Source organism: Schistocerca gregaria, chromosome 3 (assembly GCF_023897955.1).
Source record: "Schistocerca gregaria isolate iqSchGreg1 chromosome 3, iqSchGreg1.2, whole genome shotgun sequence".
Classification (NCBI taxonomy): Eukaryota; Metazoa; Arthropoda; class Insecta; order Orthoptera; family Acrididae; genus Schistocerca; species Schistocerca gregaria.
In genome coordinates, this window is record NC_064922.1 from 838,174,440 (window position 1) to 838,193,665 (window position 19,226).

The 19,226-nt window shown below is 38.9% G+C and overlaps 1 protein-coding gene across 1 annotated transcript in view; it reads left to right on the forward strand.

The window, feature by feature from the left end:
• Positions 1-1,649: 1,649 nt before the first annotated feature.
• LOC126354690 (zinc finger CCCH domain-containing protein 15 homolog) overlaps positions 1,650-19,226 on the forward strand; it is a 49,070-nt gene continuing 31,493 nt past the window's right edge. Inside the window, exons 1-3 of the mRNA XM_050004498.1 lie at positions 1,650-1,871; positions 9,886-10,084; positions 10,181-10,416. Of these exons, the coding sequence (XP_049860455.1) occupies positions 1,800-1,871; positions 9,886-10,084; positions 10,181-10,416 (507 nt within the window). The 5' untranslated portion in view covers positions 1,650-1,799. The remainder of the gene's footprint in view (positions 1,872-9,885; positions 10,085-10,180; positions 10,417-19,226) is intronic.

Genomic DNA, 19,226 nt, shown 5'->3' on the forward strand with positions numbered 1-19,226 from the left:
AATAATGTTTCACTGTCTTCTTAGGGAAACTATTTTCAAATATACTCATAAAAGTTTCAAAAAATACGTTTTATTTCAAATTAGCATCAGTTTCTCTGTTCATCTCACCCCAGTCTAACTGTTGCAGGCTTTCCCTAAAATTTTCAGTTGTTAATCGTTAATTGAATGCACTATTTTAGAGGACTGGTTTGCATTATTGTATTGAGGACTGAAACTAGCTGTGTGTCATGATCAGAAAGTGTATTTTTAACAGTAAAAGGTTTTATTTGATGAAATTTATCTTGGTATATAAACATTTTCCATCAGTGTGCTGCTTTCCTGTCCTACCAGAGTAGAAAAACCAGTAACTGACATCAAATTGAAAGAACCAAGTAGTACTTAAAGATCAAGCTCTTTCAGAAAATCTACACTGAAATTCCTACAAACAATAATTTTCTGCCCTGTGTCTGCCGATGTCACAACAAAGAATCTGAGTTTTTAATAAATGGCTGAAAATTTCCCAATGGGGACCTATACACAGCTGGAATTATAAAAGTACCATTACTTAGCTGAAGCTCACATGCACATGATACTATAAGTTGCTGTACACAATTTTTTTTTAGCTTCTGAAGTTTTCACACCATGATAAATGTTAACATATATGGCAACTCCTCCTCTCTCCATATAGTGTCTTTACCTACATGTGCTGAACGCATATACCCACCTATATTTACTTTTCCCATATCTGTGACTATATGATGTTCAGAGAGGCATAGTACATCATCTGTTCCACCCTCATTTTTGTAAATTTTCTAAACAAACGAGGTGCTCATCTACTTTGTTCATTAATTCCCTGATATTCTGATGCAATACATTAACATTACTTTCCACTGTGCTTTTGTGAGAATCTTGTCACATACAAGCATAATTTTACACTGCACTTTCATGAGAAAGTCTGAGCTTCTCATTAAGATTAATTTCAATCAGTATTCGATGATTGTATACTGATCTTCGCCAAAAAAAAGTAGTACTCCCATGAGTTTCAGCCTCCACCCCCCCCCCCTTAAAGATTTTACTATCATCCCAGCCACCTTCCTTTCCTAATGAGATGCAGGTCATATCTTGTAAAGTCATAGTTACCAATACGATCAACATTTGCAGGCCATTTTCAGACTATATGCCCATTTTTCTATCCCACTGTTAAATCTCGACATCGTCCCATCTGCACGTTGAGAGGCAGGTCATATCTTGTAAAGTCCCATTACGAATACCATCAACATTTACAGGCCATTTTCGGATGATATGCACATGATTCTATCCCACTGTTAAATCTCCACGTCATCCCATCTGTCTGTCTAAGGAAACTGAGTGGACATCCCCTTATGACGAGAATGATGTAGAGCTCAAGAAGATGGTGAGCACTCATATTATGGATTATCGATCTGGGCTGTATGAGTTTCCTGTGAGCAGCATTCTATTGTGAATATTATAACGTGACAGATGTTTTAGTTGTCACTGTTTTATCAGTCTCTACTCTGAGTTTTCCAAGAAATCTTTAATTGTATCTGTATCATATCATAGTCGATTTTGGACTTCTTCGGGATAACATACATGCCGACTGGTTCTGCATCCACTTCTGTTCCAACGATAACTTTTTCTAAACAATCGATATAGTGAGACAGGAATCGTTGTGCATTCAGTCGCGAAAGATGGATTCGGGCGACTGAATAGGGAATATATTCTGTGCATGTGGTGTGCTTTGCAGTGTAGTTACACTTGCTCGTAATTGTGGATGTTGGTGTTTACAAATCTTTAATGCAATGCCACCTAAAGCCAAACCTGCCCAACCTAGTAAAAAGACGGTCGAAAAGAAGAAGGAGAAAGTTATAGAAGTATGTATGATTATGCTGTGCACGGAAGTCGAGTTTTACTTGTTAACCCATTAACAGCTGTTTTATTGTGTTTATTTATTAGCTTTAGAGCACATCTGGCTAAAATAATTGGAGATTCGTTTTATGTATTTACATCATGCTTGACATACTTTGTATGTTGAGTGATTTTTATGCAAAAGAACAGATAAACGACGTCCCAAATTTTCAAATGTGGCGGCATAACATACTACTCCCTATTTGGATTCGGGATATCGCATTTTCGTAAGGTATCATTATCATTGAATCACCAGAAAAGTTCTCAGACCTTAAGTATGTCTGCTATAACATTACATTGCCATACTAGACAACATGCCATTCCAGTAGGCATGTCCTTGCATTCTCAGGTGTGGAAGTAGCTTACGTGATCGGTTGCAATATTGAAGTTTTTATATGAAATCGAAAATGCAGGACAAAATAATATTTTTATAGTCATGTAAAATGTTTCAAAGGGAAAAGTTACGTTAAGAGTCACCTTAAAACATTTTTTGAATAATCTGCACGTCCACATGATCCAGCCGAACAAAATGACGTAGTGGTTAATGTATCCTCGTCGCATCTAGAACAGTTTGGTGTGAAATTGCCGTCCCACTATCAAGTTAAAGATTTTTGTCTTTTCTCTAAATCTCAGTATGGTTTTCCGAAAGGAACACGACTAACTTTGATTCCTATACAACGACCTTTATTACCCATTGTTACAGCTGTCAGTGGCTCAGAAAGGATTTCAGCATCAGCAACAAATATATTGAATCATTTGCCCAGTAACGTAAAATGCCCGACAGGTAGCGAAGCAAGTTCTAAATCTAATTTAAAGTAATGTCTCCTTGTCTATTTCTGTTCCACTGACGAATGTCAAGGTGAAATTTGATAGCCAGTAAAATAATAATAATAATAATAATAATAATAATATTAAGTTTAGTTGCACACGTAGGACTAAAGGTAACAATATGTTGACTAACTTTAATACTAGTCATGTGTACATTACCTGTAGGCCTAGCTTACTCTTTCCATATCATTTAAATAAATGATTTGTTCAGATGAGCTATGGAACATGTGACAAATGTTGCCCAATTACAACTGTGCTTCCTCTAGTGACATCATTGTCGGTGGGGTGTTGTATACTAAACAAAAGGACTTACACGTAACATCAGTTATGTGTGGCTGGAGGATCTAGATATATGATTTTTAGCTTATTAATAGTTTTATTGGTTTCAAATCGTCCTCTATCTTCCTCCTCCCTCTCCTGGACTACTTTTTTCTTTGCTATACACCTACTGCTCCCATAGAAAGCAATTTCTTAAACTGTTCGTGAAATGTTCCGTAGATCAAATTCACGGGGAAATTTGCTGTCACAGAATATCACAATAGTAATCACTACACATCAATGCATATTCATTATGTTGGCATTTGTGGGTGTGTTAATCAAATAAGTTATGTATAATTGTCTAAGTGAAACAGACAGTCCTTCGCGTCGTTCTCTGTTAGCCAATATTAGTTTCTCTGCAGACCAGTGACGATCATGAAACTTCCTGGCAGATTAAACAAGTGTGCTGGACTAAGACTTTAACTCGGGACCTTTGCCTTTAGTGGGCAAGTGCTCCACAATCTGAGCTACCCAAGCATGACTTGCAACCTGTCGTAACAGCTTTAAATTTTGCTTGTACCTCATCTCCTACCTTCCAAACTTCACAGAAGCTCTCCTGAAAACCTTGCAGACTAGCACTCCTGGAGGAAATTAACGATCAGTTTACAGTGCCTTAGGTGAAAAATAGTGATCATACTGTAAATTTTTGTTATATATTTTAATCTCAAGTCACACAAATGTTAGACCTGTCATTACTGGTTTTGATGTATAACCAAATCAGCAAAACAAGTTCAAAGAGGTACTCAGATTGTGATCCTGCTCAGGTGATGAGTTATGATATGAAATAATCAAACCATCTAATGATGACTTGGTAATAAGTTCAAACTGGTAATGATACCATTTGTGTGACCTCAGATGAAATATATAATTTAAGAATGAGGAAGGAAAATACTGACAGACAAGTTGCAGGCCAGGTCTGAAATTGAATTTAGAATCTGTTAATATGTGCCTGTAGAAATAAAGTATGCCTCAATGTACACTGTATCAACAGCTATAACAGTTAATGTAGTGATCATACTTTAAATGCGAACATTTTTAGGTAAGGCTTTACTGTTACTGACAGTAAATGAAACAACTACTATACTGTTACCAGTCACCATTTTATTTATTTCCACGGCGCGTTTCGAGGGTTTAAACCTCCATCATTGGGTGGATTTACATTAGTTAATATTACATTTGTGAGTGTGTGTTGTTACGACAATGGAGGTTTAAACCGTCGAAACGCGTCGAGGAAATAAATAAAACGGTGACTGGTAACAGTAAACTTGTTGTTTCATTTAATAGTGACCATACAGTTAAACATATGAACATAATCATTCTCTTTTTTTCTGTGCAGAGGCCTTTACACTGAATATTCAAGCTTGCCTGGCAAAACACTTACATGAAAAGATATGTTAAACAAGTAAGCAAGGACACTGATAATGAAGGATCAGCATACCTTCACTATTTCACTTTGTAGTGATCCAGTGATACGAATCCTGAGAGATCACTGCCTGTTTATTGGTAACTTCTGAGATAATATAATTCTGTGCCTGGCTGTGACTCACTCAGATCCCTGTATTTCACTAGCAGTGCACTATCAGTCATTCTGTTTGTGTATTCCCCACTGTCTGACAACTTCCTTCAATTAGTCACTAGTTATTCTCCATATCATCTTAGAGGCTCCCCTGTTCTGCCACTGGACTAGCATCTTCGTAGGAAGTTAAAATTGACCGTAACTTTCAATAGTCTTACTGAGTTAATGTTTTGCTACTGACTTTATACTCAAACTGCACGGATCCTATTATAATAAATTCAAATTGTGTGCCTTATTGTGACTCAAATCCAGTTTACTTTTGTTTGCTGTAGCTCAGAAGGTATGTAAGGAAGCAATTGTTCATTGCTCTGACTGCGAGATATTTACTTGTTGCTGTGTAGTTGGCAAGGCACTGCCTGCGAAAGCTTAATCCATATTAATCACGATCTCGGCCACAAATTAATCTTGTCGCAAATATTGTCATTACAACAAAAGCAGTACACATCTTCCTCCAAAAATATAATCAAACTAACGGGACAAGTGTGGGAAATTGTGGGTTTTTGGGTGGGGACAAACTAAATTTAAACACACATTAACACAGACCACCATACCAAATGACACAAAACGGCGAAATAAATCGACAACACAAAATTCCCAAATTCCACTACATGCAATATCTTCTGGAACCGTTCACTCCCCATCACCTATATAGCTCAACTGCAATTGTCAGTCCTCCAAAAATTACACCACTTCCCCAACTATTGGTGCCACAAAACTAACACCTAGACAAGTAAAATTGGAATCGAACACATCCCTTGATCTGTATAGCTCACGGTACCAAAACACGCATAGCTACAACCACACATCGGAATCTGACACTTCCCTTCACCTGTATACGTCAACAGCAGCTCAAGATACCAAAACACCCATAGCTATGACCACACATTGGAGTAGGACACTCCCCTTCACCTGTATAGGTCCATAGCAACTTGCAATACCAAAACACTGATACCACCAACCAAACAACACGGAAGTACCCCATAAACCATCATAACACGCAAAAATACACAGGAAAGAATGACTTCTTACCTCAAAAAAGTTCCAGCACTGCACTCTAGGCCACACACACACACACACACACACACACACACACACACACACACAAAAACAACACAACCAAAAGAAACTCCCAACCCACCATCACCCCAACCTCAATTCTCCCACCAAAATCAAAGACCCATTAAAAAAAATCCTCATTTGCACACCACAACTAAACAACTGCAACAAAATAGATCCTCCACAACATAATCCCAAAACTACCACCACCTCCCCACCCACCTACCTCCACACAGACATTACCAACAATTATAACCCCCCCCCCCCCGGGCCTCCCTCCACCTCCCCCCCCCCCCCCCCCCAAAGCCATCCACCCTCACAACTCCTTAACCAGCCACCTTTGGCCTATACATTTTATTAATTGCCCTTAAAAAACCTAAAAATGCAGTAGCCCTCAGGGACACGCTTCTGCCAACAGTGCCCATCTAAATGTGACTAAAGGTTAGAAGATCGCCTCTTCCCCCTCCCAATAACTGACTTAACCGCCCCCCAGAACCCCTCTCGTATTTGTACAAGTCCCAGTCTCATAATTTTTTAATTCCAAACTGTGGTTAGCTACTAAATGCTGATACCCCCTTTCGCCCAACCCCCTATAAGATGAAAAAGAATCTGATACTACTGTACCGCCTTCGTCAAGAAGCTCCTCAATTAATCCCCCCAATTCCCTTTTCGTCCACCCCTCCAAAACCCTAACAATGCACTCAGAAAAACCACCACAGCTACAACCCCCCCCCCCTCCCCCAACCCATAAACCACACAGAGACTTACTCCTCCCATACTACTTCTTCCCAAACTGCAACTCGTCAACCTCTGCCACCACCACCCCAGGCCCACCCAACTTACCCCTGTACTTAATATACTCAGAACGCACTTCCCTACAAAATGAAAACCAGTCAAGAACCGTCCTCTCATTCACACCAGTCTCCTGCACACAAAAACTGTGAGAGGATCTATAACAAAAATAATAAGTCATTAACACAATCTCTCGCATGCCCAAGTTAGACCTCTCGAACCAGGTACCGTGCCTTAAGGAGTACCATAGGTTGTCGCTATGGCACCGCCACATGTAGCTGTCCCTAGTCTGAGATGCCGGAACTTTTGCCAACCTCATTTCCTGCTGACACACGCCGCGCTTCACCACTTCTGCCAGCAGCCCATACAGTTGCAAAAATTTTATAAGGGACTACGCATTGTCCCCCATGTCCTCACCCAAACGAGCACTGTTGAATTTATCCGTCCTATCCATACCTAACAAAAGCAGCCACAAATTAAATTAAACAAATTAACACACAACATACAGCAAACAGCAGTACAATAACTTAGACACAACAAAAACTAAATTGTTCACTCACTGTAACCAATACCTGTCATAGCAGTCAAAACCAATACCTTGGAGGACGAACAGCAATACGAAAATGAACCCAATACACCACACAACACGCAAACCACAAACATACCACCAGAAGGCACCACTGATCGCAACAAAAGACATCTGTGAATACAACACACTCATAAACTGAACTATGTGGCGACGCTCACACCACCACCACCACCACCACCACCACCCTTACGTCACAGGTCAAAGCCAAAGGGGCGTGATTGGATGCCTCTGTTGACCCTCATGAGCCAGTTCAATCACTAGGTGACATGGACTCTTTGAGTAGACATGCAACCTTACAGTGCTGTCTGTCAGGCATGTTATATCATTGAGTAAGCGATCAAAAATTTTTGTTTTAGCCGTGTGCACCCATTTTTGTGCTAAAACCTTAATGCAGAGTAATTAATGTCATTTTTGCTTCTGGTTTTCATTGTTCCTTCTGAACTGTATTGCATCATTTACAATGAACTTCAGGGTGTAATAAATATACTGTGAAGCAATAGTCAGAATGCATAAGTCCTTAAACAAATGCCTGGAAGATTAATTTAGAGGATAAAGATAATAATTGACTGAAAATAAGCAAATTATGTCAATTTACAGATTTTTCTGGCCCAAAATTCTGCAGTGATTTTAAATGGTAATGTGGCTGAGATCAGTTGTTTTAAGAGTTCCAAATTGCGCTGTTTCCAATTTAAATTCTGATTAATATGGACACCTAAGAATTTTGTGGTTCCTTGCCATGTTTACAAGTAACATTGGTGAAGTACCCCAAGATGTGCAGGATTGAATATTGTGTGAGTTTTTGAAATTGAGAATGAGGCTTTTGCAGAAAATCAGTAAGTAATACTTTTAAGAGCTTCATTTACCACTTTTCTGTTTCTGTATGTATGCTTTGATTGTTTAGGGTACTAGTGTCATCTGCAATGTAGTCTAATTCTACTTGTTGTATACTAGACTGAAGATCATTTACATGTATGAAGAACAATAGTGGGCCTATGAATTAGTCTTGGGGAACCCCATACATGGTTTCTCCCCTTTTGGAATTGTGTAATGTTGGTGAATTACTAACTACAAATTTCTACATTCTTTTCATACGATGTGTCATTATCCATTTGTTAGCTGCACCATTAGTCCCAAAAATATCAATTTACATAGGAGAATATTGTCATACAGTCAGATGCCTCTCATAGGTCCAGAAAATACCAATTGGAACTATTTTATTATTTAATGCTTGAGAAATCTGCTGAGTGAACATGTAAATGGCGTTCTCAGTAGAGCAACCGTTCAAATATCCAGACTTTGATTTACTGAGGTGAGATGCTATTGTAGAATAAATCACATTTTCGAAAATTTTGGAAAATGATGGCAGCAGTGAAACAGGTCGGTAGTTATTGTGATCAATCTCTTATCACCTTCCTTAAAGAAAGCAGTGTTCAAATAACACTTGGATTTGGACAGCTTTATTTCATTTTTTAAAATATTTTGTTGATGAATTCTGAATTTAACCTTGAGATATGATTGGTCGACTTTGCTGTATAGTACAACCACTGTGTAAATTCTGATAACACCATGATCATCTTATCATTACCCTTTATATTCTGCTACATTAGCAGTTTACCATCATCTTCCAATAATATCTACTGGGATTGCACAAACAAGCCACCTCACAACTATGAAGAAGCTAGCTTAGCTCTACAGCAGTAGCAAACTAGGGTTCCTCATTTTGTAGCAAAACCTCTGCAAAACTTGCATTATTGTTTGACTTGGCTGCTCATAATTCGTTAAGACTATGTTAGTAGTCAGTATACGTTTAACTTTACAAACAATATCAGCATGGTTCTGTGGTTAACATCTTAAGAGTTTCCTGTGTTTTTGGTAGCATGTTGCTAAAGTCCACCTACTTCTAAGTATACTTATATGGATATGGTGTCTGTTCTTTTGGGCATGTGCAGATGCACACATATATCCCAAACTCTTACAGGACTTGGTAAGAATATCTTCCACGAGTAATGAGTGTGTTGAGGTGGGACACTATGAATGTAGTTTGTGGACATATAAGGTGAGAATGTGGGTCTCTCGGAAGGCATGCGCGAGGTAGTCCCTGCAGTCGCACTATCCTCTGTGCCCTCAGTGGTTCAGATGGATAGTGTGTCGGCCATGTAAGCAGGAGAGCCCAAGTTCGAGTCGCGGTCGGGGCACACATTTTCACCTATCCCCGCTGATATATATCAGCACTCGTTAGCAGCTGAAGGTATATAATTCTAAATATATATCCTGCAAGGGTGTTGAACCATTACAGGGTAACACTTCGGCCTACTTGTCCATAAACTAACTACTGCCATTTTTATCACTTTCTCTCTATGTGTAGCAGCTCTTATTGTTGTTGTCTGCTCCAGGAAAGAGCTTATTTTGTGCTTTAGGTTATTGTAGCATGAGAAATTCTCTTCATCTCAAAGTAGTCTATTTTCAGTGCTTATCAGGCAAGTGATTTAAATATACTTTTTAATACAGTAGTTTTGCCCAAGAAAGGCAACTGCATTGACTTTTAGCTCTTTCTTCACCTATATGTCCAGTAATCACCTGGTATTACACAATTCATTTGGATGAAATGATAAGACATATTATACTGCCTGTGGTTTATATATGGGATGTCCAGTTATATTAATTTTGCAAGGCAAAGGCAAAACTTATAATCTTTGGCAGGAGTCCAAACCATGAATCAAAAGCTAGTTTGGTTTGTTTGCTCTTAGTCCCATCAAATAAAAATAAATTTAAAGTAATAAACACTTTTGTACAAAAAGTAAATTTGCTCTCTTTCATGCAGGATAAAACATTTGGTCTAAAAAATAAAAAAGGTGCAAAACAGCAAAAGTTTATCCAACAAGTGCAGCATCAAGTTAAAAATGCTGGTGCTGCGAAGAAGAATGATGAACTCAAGAAACAAGAAAAAGAAAAGAAACTCAAGGAACAGAAAGAAATGAACATGTTGTTTAAACCAGTTTCAACACAGAAAGTTGAGAAAGGTAAAGTTTTAACAATAATGAACCAACTGAGAACTGTTTTAAATCTTGTTTATTCATTGAATTATTTATTTATTTATTTATTTATTTTAATTTCAGGTATAGATCCCAAGTCGGTGTTGTGTGCATTTTTTAAGCAAGGCCAGTGTACAAAGGGAGATAAATGTAAATTTTCCCATGATTTATCATTAGAACGTAAAGCAGAGAAGCGTAGTATGTATGTAGACATGCGTGATGATGAAGATACAATGGAGAATTGGGATGAAGAAAAACTGAAAGAGGTTGTTGAAAAAAAGCACGGTGAACAAGAAAGGAAAATGCCTCCAACTGATATTGTAAGTAATTAAAATAACACCCAAGCATTTACATTCTGTCAGTATTTTTCTGATGGAAATGTTTTTTTTTTTCCTTGTTCAGAATTATTTAGGAATCAAGGCGACAACGAAAGGCAGAAGTGCTGCGTCATCAATAGGTACACAAGCAAACGGTACAGAGCTTGGCTGGCTTTCATAATGTGCTTCCTTTTTGTGGCTGTAGGAAAAACGCACGTGCGCATGCGCATACACACACACACACGCACAGGTGTGCGCAAGGTATGACAACCAACCAGCTAGCAACTAGAATGAATGGTCACCACCAAACTGTTGTTGCCACCACCCAGTGGCAAAACATGCAGCAGGTTATGAAATACGGGATGTCAGTGGCTGGTTCACAACCTGTGCCATGTGGATACTTCCCCCCACCACCACCACCAGCTTTTCTGATCTGCGCAGATGGGAGCTCTCTCTACACCACATCCTTCGCTCCTGTAACTGTGTGTGTGTGAGTGAGTGAGAGAGAGAGAGAGAGAGAGAGAGAGAGAGAGAGAGGGGGGCTCTGTATTATTTGTTTGTGTACCTACTGATAATGCAGCACTTCTGCTTTTTTCGGTGAGTCCTAAACAGTTTGTAAGTTTCTGTTCCTTAATTTTTAAGTTTCACAGTTTTTCACTGAAGAAATTGGATGAAACTATCAGGTATGCAGCTTTTTCAAGCAGAGTGCAGTGCTTAATCAGGTGACACAAGATTCAGGGTCATGTGCAAGAATTTAACTGCAGATTGTTAGATAATAGTAATAGGTTGTGTAGGGGAAGGACAAGATGTATATGTAATAACTGGAACATAATTGCTTTAACTGTTAATCCAGATGGGTACATGGTCGAGATGTTCAGTACTTGAACAATCTTCCCTTGGCAATGCTGTGCAGTGAGTTAATAGAGAGCTGGAAACTGAATTAATGACTGTGATTGGATATACATTGCACTGGTGCCAGTTGGGATATTGGGAGGTGAGGTTTCAATACACCCCACCTGCATCTCGGGGGGGGGGGGGGGGGCTAAGATGAGCAGAGCTAATTAGTAAGATTACAGATAGTGGGGAGGGGCCCATGCATGATTAAATCCATGTTATGGTTAGGTGAACTAAGTTATTTTTGGGCTGGATCATGGAAGCAATTTTCCCTGGTGAAAAAGTTTTTCAGGTGGTATAGAGATTTCTGCTAGAGGTATAGGAAGGTAGAATGTACCTTATTGGTACGCGTGATTACCAGTAAGAAGAAAGAAAAAGTAATCATAAGGACAAACATGAGATTCACAAAATTATCAATCGATGCCCTGTTGTGCAGCAAGAGGCTGTAAAGAGTTGAACTTAGTTGTCAACCTTAGCCTCGGGCTAACAGTGAGGGTAAGCTAATAATCACAAATGTGTCATTATTGTAAGCTGTTGGCTGCATTGTGTAAATATGAATTCTGTATCTCATTATCAGTATATTTTAACTTACCACTCTTCTTGGCGATGCTTCGTGCATTATTAGTTGCTGTGTGTGAGACAATGAGAGAGAGGGATTTAATTTGAGCTAAAGTCTTCAAGAGGGGGGGAGGGGGGGGGGGGGAGAGATTGAAAGGCTTTTGGTATGATGGAATCTGTGTATGATCTGGTGTTGATTATGTGAAGAAGAAAAATCAGTCCCATTCTAGCATTAGTTTATTGCATATGGGCAAATTGAGTGTGTTTAAATATTGGTGTTCAGCATATAGGAGGGAACATTAGAGGTCAGACCAGCATCTGTTCGCAAAAAGTGTGAAATCTAGTTGCAAGCCTTGTCACTACAGCTAGAAATCCACGAGTTACCATGATAAATTGAAAAGGGTCCAGGTCATCCCTATTTCCGAGAAGGGTTGTTTAAAACATTCTTGAACAACTTCTTCCTAATAAGAAGGGTGAGCAGAGATCTGTCGGAAAGGAAGTCCCAAATCCAATCACGCAGCTAGCTAGTCCAATATTCTGCAACCTCTTATGTTGCTCACTTGGTTGCAGTCTGCAACCCCAATTAATACTTTCCAGATGTAAGTAGCTGAACCAACAACCAGTATGCTGTGTATGTGCAGAGTGAACTGTGTTTCACCAGATCACTCTTTGAGGAATTCATGTTGATTATGGCAGAAGACATTTTCAGTCTCTAGGAAAGGTCGTAATATACTAACATAAAACTTATTCCTCTGTTCTTCAACAGATTGATGTCAGTGATATGGGCATACAATCACACACATCTGTTCGACAACCCTCCTAGAAGAACAAAGTCTTTCACAACGGCACTGTTGTATAAAACATTGTCGGACTTTTTACCATGTCATTTCAGGGTAAAACTTTGAACTTTCGATGATTACCTTCATTGTCTTCATCAGGAGCAACTGATTATCAAAACAGTTGATGTTGTGGTCTTATGTAGCCCATAAGACAGATTCTGATTGGTTGGTAGGTATGTCATGCTGTCACAGATGGTGTCAACATCTGCACTGGTTGCGCTTCTGCTCATCAATCTGTTGAAGAACATAGGAATAAGTTCTATGTTAGTATATTACGACCTTTCCTGGAGATTGAAAATGTCTTCTGCCATAATCAACATGAATTCCGCAAAGAGTAATCTGGTGAAACACAGTTCACTCTGCACATACACAGCATACTGGTTGTTGGTTCAGCTACTTACATCTGGAAAGTATTAATTGGGGTTGCAGACTGCAACCAAGTGAGCAACATAAGAGGTTGTGGAATGTTGGACTAGTTTTCAATGGGATTTGGGACTTCCTTTCAAACAGATTTCTGCTCTCCCTTCTTAATAGCCTGTAGCTGTCAAATGCGAAACATACATGTGTGGGTGGGAGGGGGGATGGCTGGCACTTTTGTTTATTCGTTTTGGATACTGCCAGAGGCTTCGTGACATGGTTCACAAACAGTTCTATTGTGTATAGCAAACAGCAAACCCACAATGATAGACAACTAAAGTAAAATGCAAGTAGTAGTAGTAGTAGTAGTAGTAGTAGTAGTAGTAGTAGTAGTAGTGAACATGAACACTTCGTGCAGGGTCTGACTGTTAGTTGTAATGTACTGCAAGTAAATAGACAAAAAGACGCAGTGTTGTTTGATTACCTAAATGAAGATTATCACTGGAAACAAATCACAAATGTAAAATATGTGAGAGAATGCATTCGGAAGAGTTTAAAGTGGAACAGCTACGTAAAACTTGTAGGGAAGGTATGTCTGAGGCTGAGATTTTTAATAACTTAAGGAGAATGTACCCACGAAATGGGTCAGAAAATGAAAGATGTTGAAAACTAAAAGGGAGTGAAGAAGGAAACAGTGTGTAGAAATGTGTAGACCAAACAAATTAACATAAATTAAGGCAATGTGGGTGACGAGAACCAAGGACTTATTGTTGTGCCAGTTTCCGACTGCAGAGTTTTAAGAAATTAGTGTCTAGGGGGAAGAATGTAGATGGCATCTGCAACAGGATATTGTGTGTTGTCAGTATACATCCTCTGTCTATGCTTGTCGATTCTAACTGATAACTTTAAGTGTAGTCGTGCCAATGTAAAAGGCTGTGCAGAGTTGACATAACAGCTAGTATACGACCTGTGTCATCTGACATTGAATCTCCCTGTGATGGTATATATTTTTCCAATTACAGGGCTAGTATAGTTGATGGTAGGAGGGTGCATTCGGCAAGTCTTACACTGGGGACAGTCACAGGAGTAGGAGCCATAGGTTATGGAAATTGGACCAGAAGGAGCATAGGGTCATTAGGTCTGATGAGAATATTGCAGAGATTGGGAAGGTGACGGGCAAAGTGTCAGACTGAATGGACCTCATTTCAGCACATGATTTGAGGAAGATCAGAGTAGATGATTAATACATTCAAGATGAGGATAATACTGATTGACAAGTGGTGTACTCCTAAGGTTTTAGTGATCAGCAGTACCAGGATTGGATGTGTGCCTGGGAAATCTGCTTTTGAACTAGACTTGTGTGCTAATTGCATCCAGTGAAGGCTGTGATATGAGAATGATGATGTATTGTTGTAAAGGCTCTGCATCTGAAAAGATATATTTGCCTGGAATGCCAAGGCTGTGTGGGAGGGATCATTTGACATGGAGAGGATGGCAATTGTCAAAATGTAATACTGTTGTTTGCTCATAGGTTTGATGCGAACAGATGTTTGTAGCTGCCTTGGTGGTGATGAAATCAATGTCAAGGAATGTGACATGGAATTTGGAATAGGGCCATGTGAAATTTAATTGGGAAAATTAAGAGATACGAAGAATTTTGAAAGATCAGCCTCTCCATGAGTCCTTATGACAAAGATATCATCAATGTGTGTAAACCAAATCAGGGGGTTAAGGCAGATGGGTCCCAGGAAAGCCACATCCAAGTAACCTATGAAAAATCTTGGCATAGGAAGGAGCCATCTGGGTTCCCATGGCTGTGGTGCTGATCTGTCTGTCTGTCCCTCCCTCAAAGATAAAGTAGTTATAAGTACGAGGGTGGTTTGAAAAATTCTCGGAATGGAATTCATAAAAAGTACTTGCACTTGGTTCAGTGATGTTCCAGTACCTTGATCCCATCTCAAAAATGAGTTTCCTCCAGGCCTGCAAGATAGTTGTCAACTCTGGCTATCAATTCTTCACTTGGAGTGAATCTCCATCCACCCAGAAAAATTTTGTTTTCGGAAGAGATGGAAGTCTGGTGGAGCTATATCAGGTGAATAAGGTGGGTGTGGCAACAATTCATATCTTATACTCTGTATGGATATGGTGTCTGTTCTTACGTATATGTCCGAAAGAACAGATACCGGGTCATTCCATGCCAAGTGATCTAGAGGCTCCGACATGACCCTAAAGGATTTTGATGAAATTTTGTACGAACATTCACACATGTTCTCAATGAACACTGGTAAAGTTTCAGTTTCAGAAATTCAGTACTTTCGGAGATACAGTCACTTGTTTAAGACCATGTTACAGCTTTCTATAGTACGTCCTTGCATTTTCAGCAACTTTGAGATGAGATATCTCTGTAAGTATTTGCATGAAAGAAACAAAACTTGGCCATCTTATACAACTTTTAGAGCTCTTTAAAGTAAAATATTAAGAAAAGGATTTCTGAGCAATTTTCATATAGATAATTTGAAACAAAGTTGGACGAAAAGATAGCTGTTTAAAAAAAAAAGCGAAATTTAGTTTTTTATATCTCCAAAAGTAATTGTGGGATGTACATGAAACTTTGCACACTATAACTCACCAACACAAGGTCTTAGAATATAAAATTTCATTCTCCTATTGCTTTCCATTATTTCTCAAATCTAGGTGAACTTGACGATTTTTCAAAAAGTGCTAAAAATGGGTATTTTTAGTCATATTTTTCAAGTGTTCTCTCCAAACTCTTCCAAACTATGGCCATTGGAAAGAGCATATTATAAACTATCCAGAAAAGTGGATTTGGTTTTGCAATGCAAGCATATAAGGCCCTAAAAAGTAGCATCATCAAAGAGGCGTACTGGAAGATTGAATACATTTTTCTAGCACTCAAATTATACCTGAAATCTTTTATTTTGCCTTAGACATGTTTATTAATGCCTGGGATAAGTGAAATAAGAAGTCCTGATGAATAGGACCTAGCTTAAGTCTGAATAGCAAAAGAATAAAAATAGAAACAATGTTATTTCTTAATTGTCACCCCTCAACCCACCCCCCCTCTCTCTCTCTCTCTCTCTCTCTCTCACTCACTCACTCACTCACTCACTCACTCACACACACACACACACACACAAAATTATTATTAAGAATGAATGTAAATCATAAAATTTATTTGCATAATCATCTAATTATTAGTTGCATGTGTAATGAACACCACCAGCTTACTTATGGAAAAGAAGTGTATAAATTAGTTGCTATGGTCCATGGTGGCTTAGCCACTGCTAGTTTCATTTCACCTAAGAGTAACAGCATTCCCATTGCCGTATGGGCCATGCCCGATATAGTCTGTCTGTAAACTCGAGAGCGAGCAGCGCTTTTGGTGGGGGAAGTGGCCTTGCCCGGAAGATCCCTGCCACTGGCATACAGGGCAACCCAAAATCAGTTGCCTATCTAGCGGTGTAGTTCGGCGTGCAGTGATGTATGTCGTTTCTGTTCGTGGGATCTTAGTTGCCAATCTCAGTCAGTTGACTTGTGTACTTCAGTATTTGGAATGATGGATAATCGCCCTGCATTGCAAGAAAATGTGCAGAATACGAAGGAGATAATTGCGCAGAACGAATGTTCGATCGTCTCTAACGTTATTACAGCTTGTGTTAAGGAGGCTACACAGAAAGAACTGTTGACTAATATTACCAGTCCCAATCAAAGGGCTGCAGTTTATGCAAATGTCAGCCTCGCCAAAATAGGACGCATAAGGAAGGAACGCGAAAACAAGACGCATGGCGCATTACTTACTAATAATTTAGGGAGGAAACCCATCGTTATAGACAGTTTCACAAAATCAGTCATTCGACAAACGATGGAAGACTTTTACATAAACCAAAAAATTGTGCCCACATTATGGAAATTGCTCACTGGCGTGAAACAAAAAATACATTTTTATTGCAGAAAGATGTTTTACACAAGACATTGCGTGAAATGGGATTTACCTGGTAATACTTTTCAGACATGTTTACGGAGACAGAGACAAAAAAAAAACTGCGAATCGAACTAATACAACACACGTAATTATAAATTTCTCGTTACTTTTTAAACACTCTTCGTGTTGCAAGAATCGTTAAGTTTTAATGCAGCCCTTCAAAGAAAACTTCTACCTTTTAGTAGAAACACAAAGTAAGAAGAAGTCTTAAATTCTACAGACTGATTGCACTATATCTGCTTCATCTTACGAATAGAGGAACATACATTCATATGAATAGGCATTCGGTTCTATGTTTGTAGTAGAATCCTGACTTCCGTTCTTATGTTAATATTATTTACTCTATAATGTTTTGTTTCGAAGAAGCTATCGTCTATTGTTTTCCTTATACTCTTAACGCATTTGTCTAAAAGTAAACGCAGCCGGGATGTATCTGTACACGGCGTCGTCACAGATTTAAAGCGTGCGCCTTATCAGGGACTGTACTACGTTGTGGAACAGCCTGTAGAAGCGCCCTGTGACGTAGCAGGGTTGGCAGAGTGGGAACTCGCGCGCTCGCTCGTCAGTTTACAGACTGTAGCTTAGCAACAACAGCCATGGGTTGGTTTCTTTACCACAGGATCCCAAGCCGGATAAGGGTTTCTTTACACAGGTTCCCAAGCCTGATAGTAAAATTCTTTAAGTGTCCTGTGTAAAATTAGAAGGCACTCTTGGGTTCCTTAGATTTTCCTCTAACCTGTTTCAATTTTTCATATGCTACATTAATTTTCTGATGAATTTCAAGAGGAATGGTGTATTGCCAGCCAGACGAATTTACTGATGGAGCTGGAATAACTGCAATAATCTGGTGTTCCGGAACCCAGCACTTGTCACTTCTTGGTGGCCAATAAAATGAATTTGCTGGACCATGTGGGTGCATAAAGTTTATTAATGCATCCCTTTGCTCTGTAGAGGTCTCAGATATTCCCAATCCACCACACATTTTCATAGATGCATGCAACGTATTGTCCTGGTTGGAGAGCAGACATTAATATTTCAATTCAGTTTCAATTTCATCTTTACTGACGAAAACAAATTTAATGGAATTAATGTTTTCAGAGCAGAAGTGAAACAGATCTAGGGGAGTAAGAAATTGTCCATTAAGTGGCCATTGCAAGCCTGCTCTTGCTGCTAACCACTTTGTTGTACCTCCAGTCCCATCACAAGGTGATTTCCCGCAGCTAGTAGCAAAAAAATTCAATTCGGCCATCATTCCAAAATCACTCTTATGATAGCACAAATTTAGGAAATTCTTGAAATTTTGATATTGAGTACTGGAGCCATCACTGAAATAATGAATGTGGGATACCTGTGCAAACCGTGCTTTTATATATTTGATGAGCTCCTTGATAAAAATGTGAACTGTAATAGTGTCATACCACAATCAATCACTGATAACGCAAAAACTTAAAGATTCTACTTTCCTATTTTGACGAAAGTAGATAACAAACGGATGAATTGTTGCTTGACTATTGTCCCAGTGGAAGCCTTGCACAGCATCCTGAATGATAAAATAATATTTTTCTGCAAAATCCATTAGAACAACAAGCTCTTAGTCTTTCAGATGACATTTAAGGCCTTTAATATGCAAACTTTTATGCTTGGCAATGTAATGATGGCATGACAGACTCCATATTTTATTTTTTACATCTTCAATAAATTCATCCTCTACCATTTGCTTCGTGTTCAGTGTGGCCCGATCGGTATGTATCCATTGCTTAAACACAATAACTTCCTGTGGCTCATAATCTAGAAAATAGCTGGCAATTTCAGATGCTATAGCTTCGGGCCCAGGACACCTTTCACAGCGATATAGCATGTACTGTTCAAAGTTCAAACTGCAAACTGCATTGCTGAGAATCTCCTTATAATTTTCACATATACCAGCTCCACCAAGCATAAGCTTAACATTTTGATGAATTGCACAGATGCAAACTGCATGCATTCCAGCTCCATGTTCCATAAATTGCAAAGTAACAATATTTTTTGCATGCATGTCTTTCTGTCTGAAAGTGTAACTGAAATACAATCATAATTTTCCAGGACACACCGTACTATACTCATCACGTTCAAAAAAATTTCGTACTCTACTAGCAACTTCTGCTGGTAATTTCCTGCTTTGC